The following is a 4,565-nucleotide window of genomic DNA, read 5'->3' on the forward strand; positions in this document are numbered from 1 at the left end:
ACAGAGAGAGGGCGAGGACAGAGAGAGGGCGGGGACAGAGAGAGGGCGAGGACAGAGAGAGGGCGGGGACAGAGAGAGGGCGGGGACAGAGAGAGAGGGCGGGGACAGATGCAGTGCCTCTGTCTTTCTGGCAAGTGCACATACCCTGTAGCAAAAACTCTCGCCCCCAAAAAAAGGGTAAATGTAGCACAAAAAGAGATAAAACATATGCCTCTAGTGACGCAGACCAAAACCATTTTATTCCGAAATAACTTCCAAGTGAGCATGGGCCCCTGAGCCCTGAGTCCAAGGCTTGGCTCCCAGCAGGAACCTGGACAGGCTGGGCGGGGGGGAGGCTCCTCGCAGAGGCGAGCTGCTGTGCCCTGCCCACTGCTCAAGGCCGTCCCCGCCATGGCCAGAGGCGTGTCCAGAGCCTGTCGTGCAGGCCTTGCCCTTCCTGACATGCTGAGCACTGGAGTGTCTTTCCCGTCCCTCGCCCCTCATCTGACCGCCCCGCTGCGCAGCTCTCCCGTGGGGTCCCGAGAACCCGGCTCACTTCCCACATTCCATGCCACCCTCTCCTCTAGGATTTTTGCTTTTGCGGGGTAGGGAACCTGCTAAAGAAGTGTTCCTAAGTGGCTGTAGAAAGGGCTTGGTTTGATGTCTTTGCCTATTTTAAATATATATTCTTTTTATTCTTTAGAGAGCGGGCCTTGCTGCCCGTGACGCCTCTGCCCCACCTCCCAGGGCCCCAGGGTCCCAGGTGCCTGTCCCTGTGCCTACAGGCTCCGTGTTGGCCAAGACTTGAACCAGGGCCTCTCTCTGGCCACAGCACCACACGGCAGTGCGTGCACTCATGCTGCCACGAGGCCTTAGATGTTCCGCCCCATGTTTTCAAACAGCCGAACAAGGCGGGGAAGGCCAGGTTTCAAATATGCTTCCCTCAGACCTGGGCACCCAGCCCACCTCCTCCGGGCTCAGCACCAACGAGGCGGTCTGATACCAGTCGGCATGCAGCCCTGTAGGGGACCTGCTCTGCTTTCTCTAAAACCTTCAGGACCTTGGCACCACGTGGCTCAATGGTTATGTCGCTGGACTTCCACACGGTCAAACACGGTTTGAACCCGGACCCGGGGGCTTAAAATTCAAGCAGAGCACGTGTGCGTGTGTGCCCAAAAGGCTGAGAGGAGAATAGAGGAGAAGGGATTCCGTGTGGCCAACCCCCCAAGGGTGATCTCTCACTTCGGTGTCTCTGTCTGTGTCCAGCAAGCACACATGCCCTATAGCAAAAGTCTCTCTATAAAAAAAGAAAAAAATGAGGCCAATGTGGGCTAGCAGGTGCCATAGTGGTTAGGGTAGGGGCCGGATCCCATATGGCTGACCATGGTTTGAGTTTCAGACCTGGTGGTTTGAGAAAAGTGCCAGGTTCTGGGTATGCATCCCCCAGACCCCGAGGATAGGATGGAAGAGAAGAGATCGCGATGAGGCCATGCCCCAGCAGCGATTCTTGCTCTCCCTCTGTCTCTTTCTTGGGTAAGTGCACAGGCCCTGTAGCAAATTTTGAAAATGATGCACAGTAAGAGAACTAACAATAAAAGAGTGTGACAAAACGTGGTGACACAGTGCTCTGTCCCTCAGAGGTCTTCCTGCCCTGTACCACGGGGCTCCAGAAGCACAGAGAGCGGATCGGCTGCAGGCTGTGCGGTCTCCTCTGGCTCTGCCCTTTTCAGCCTTTGGCCCTGCCTGTCCGCTCAGAAACCCGCATGTGGAAACATCACCAGCTGAGACACCACCCCCAGGTACAGAGTTGCAAGGGCATCTGGAGACATGGGGCTTAGTGGCTGCTTTGCTGTGGGGGTGACCTACTGGGCGCTCGGCGGGTCCTGGTGGCTCCCTGACAGGCACTGACCAGGAGCCAGGGGGCCCAGCCGAGGTGCGGGGTGAGCCTCCTGGTCCAGAGGCTCCAGGCTATCCTAGTGAGCCAGGACCGGGGTCCTGGGGCCCACGGCGCATGGAGGGCAGGGTCTCGGGGACCTCGCTCCCTGGCCAGGACAGTCGGTGCCCACGGAGCGTGGAGGGAGGCCCAGGGCTACGCACCTTCAGGCCGGGGTTCTTGCGCATGCGCAGCCGGCCCATCCACATGTCGGTCAGCAGCATCTGGCTGCAGGTGTGTGCGATGAAGTCGCGGTGCTTGGCAGCCACGGCCAGCTTGAGGCAGGTGGAGTTGCTCCAGTTCTTCAGCTCGTAGGTCAGCAGCTTCATGGCCACCTGCTCGTCGTGCCTGTAGGACTGATCCAGCAGGTCCAGGGCCAGCTGGCCGAAGTCCCTGTGCCAGAGACGGGCAGGGCGAGGCTGACGTGGCCGGCCAGGGACACGGAGCCACTGGACCGCATGGGCGCTGGGCACCTCGGAGTCCTCTGGAGCAAGGAGCGCAGGGCGGAGTGCCCGCAGGCGCCAGGCAGGCGGCTGCTCAGCCACCGTGCCTGTCCTCGCCCTCGGGATGTGGGGATGTGAGGGACCTTGGGCTGGGCCCGGCCTGGTGGGCACCCGTCAGCGAGCTCGGGCTGACTGTGCCTGTCCTCGCCCTCGGGACGCAGGGGTGTGAGGGCCCTGGGCTGGGCCTGGCCTGGTGGGCACCCGTCAGCGAGCTCGGGCTGACTGTGCCTGTCCTCGCCCTCGGGACGCAGGGGTGTGAGGGCCCTGGGCTGGGCCCGGCCTGGTGGGCACCCGTCAGTGAGCTCGGGCTGACCGTGCCTGCCCTCGGCCCGAGGGATGCGGGTGTGGGCTGGGCCTGGCCTGGTGGGTGCCGGTCCCACAGGGCGGCCACCGGGCACTTACTTGGAGTTGTTGTCCAGGTCCTGGGAGATGTCGTCCACCAGCTCGCTCTCGGAGGACTCGTGGGCCATGGCCTTGTAGACCTTGCAGGCCACCAGGGCCTTGGCCATGCCCTCCTCGCCGCGCTGCCACAGGAACACCGCCATCTTCTGGCGTTTCATGAGCACGGCCCACACCAGCAGCTCGTTGAAGGGGTACTGGAAGCGGCTCACGGCAGGGTCGTCCACATCCACCTCGGCCTCCTCCTCCTTCTTCTTCTTCTTCTTCCCTTTGGCTGGAGGCTCGTCATCCTGGGGAGAGGAGCAGGGTCACGGTGTGGGAGAGGCGGTGTCTGAGCCGCAGCTGGCGGGTGGGCTTTCTACCCAGGGGCACGTGCTGGTGTGCGGGGGGTCTGCGCCCCACCCACGCCTCCTCTGGTGTCCCGAGCTCGCTGCGGCAGGGTAAGGCATGGCCAGTGCCTGCGTCCCTCCCGGCAAACCCCAGGGTGCCCTCTGCCCTCGTCACATCAGTCAGCTTTCTGGGCCGCCGTGGTGACGAACATGGGTCAGGGAAACCGAGTGTGCATGGGGGACCACGTCCGGGCCCTGTGGCTCAGCTTTCTCACCAGGTCGGCACGCCTGCTGTCTGGGAAGGCACACGCTCATGTGTGCAGGGGGTAGGCCGACCCTTCCCGTGTCCCTGGGACCCTGGGACAGTCCTGAAAGGGAGCAGGGGGCAGGGGCGGAAGGGCGTCCTGACTGTGGGGACAGTGAGTTGTCAGAACGCTACACAAAGCTGTCTGTGTAGTCCAAGGCCCAGACCCAGCCGCTCGAGAACATGGCAGGAGAGTGTGTGTGTGTGTGTGCGTGTGTGCTTACACGCGCACCCAAAATCCCGCAGGGAGGAGAGCTGGAGAAGGGACAGCCCTGGGGGGCTTCTCACTTGCCCTCTCTCTCTGTCTCTGAGCATCGAGGCTCGTGTGTGTGTGTGCGTGTGTGCTTACACGCGCACCCAAAATCCCGCAGGGAGGAGAGCTGGAGAAGGGACAGCCCTGGGGGGCTTCTCACTTGCCCTCTCTCTCTGTCTCTGAGCATCGAGGCTCTCTGGGGAAACTTAAAAATGCACATGACTCTTTTCTCATTTGAGCAGTTGAGTTGGTTTGTTCATGGAAAACAAGTTTTGTGGATGTCGTGTTAGGCAGGTAGAGAACTCAGAGGGACTCCTGCAGCTGACCAGGACGCCACGAGACTAAAACTAGCACTACTCACTTCCATTCCCAGAAGCTTCAGCGCCTTCGGCTGCAGGGGGAAAGGGAGAGCGTCGATTAGCCAGGTGAGGGTTCGTGGGTGACGCTAGTACGCGACCTATCAGGAGGGACTCAGCCTCAGCAGCTCTGCCGGCAGTCTAAGGAACGGAGGCGTCCCTCGTGGGCGTCTGTGCAAGGCCCCCCCGAGGGGCCCTGCAGCCCGCGACGCTGGTTCCGGTGGGACCTCGGCCTGGCCCTGACTGCAGGCCCTCAACGGGCGAAGGGCAGGCGGCCAAGACCTGAGGAGCTGGGCGCAGGGGTGCCGCCTGCTCAGGAAGGTGTCGTTTCCCAGGACAGGGTGGGCCTGGACCAGCACAGCAAGCCTGGAAGGCATAGCTGGAGGGCATAGCTGGGCGGCTCTTCCCGCAGCGGGAGCCCGGCTTCTGGGGGTGGGAGCCTGCTTCCTGCTTCGGAAAATGAAAGCAGCCGAGTGGCCGCAGGGACGGGCCACGAGCCCGGGCCACAG

General features: G+C 62.2%; 1 protein-coding gene across 1 annotated transcript in view; it reads right to left on the reverse strand.

The window, feature by feature from the left end:
- The window catches only part of TRPM1 (transient receptor potential cation channel subfamily M member 1), a 66,137-nt gene that overhangs the window by 21,641 nt on the left and 39,931 nt on the right, over positions 1 to 4,565 (reverse strand). Inside the window, exons 17-19 of the mRNA XM_006167283.3 lie at positions 4,062 to 4,091; positions 2,818 to 3,104; positions 2,077 to 2,305 (exon numbers count right to left, since the gene is read on the reverse strand). Of these exons, the coding sequence (XP_006167345.2) occupies positions 2,077 to 2,305; positions 2,818 to 3,104; positions 4,062 to 4,091 (546 nt within the window). The remainder of the gene's footprint in view (positions 1 to 2,076; positions 2,306 to 2,817; positions 3,105 to 4,061; positions 4,092 to 4,565) is intronic.

Source organism: Tupaia chinensis, unplaced genomic scaffold, assembly GCF_000334495.1.
Source record: "Tupaia chinensis unplaced genomic scaffold, TupChi_1.0 Scaffold144682_1, whole genome shotgun sequence".
Taxonomy (NCBI): domain Eukaryota; kingdom Metazoa; phylum Chordata; class Mammalia; order Scandentia; family Tupaiidae; genus Tupaia; species Tupaia belangeri.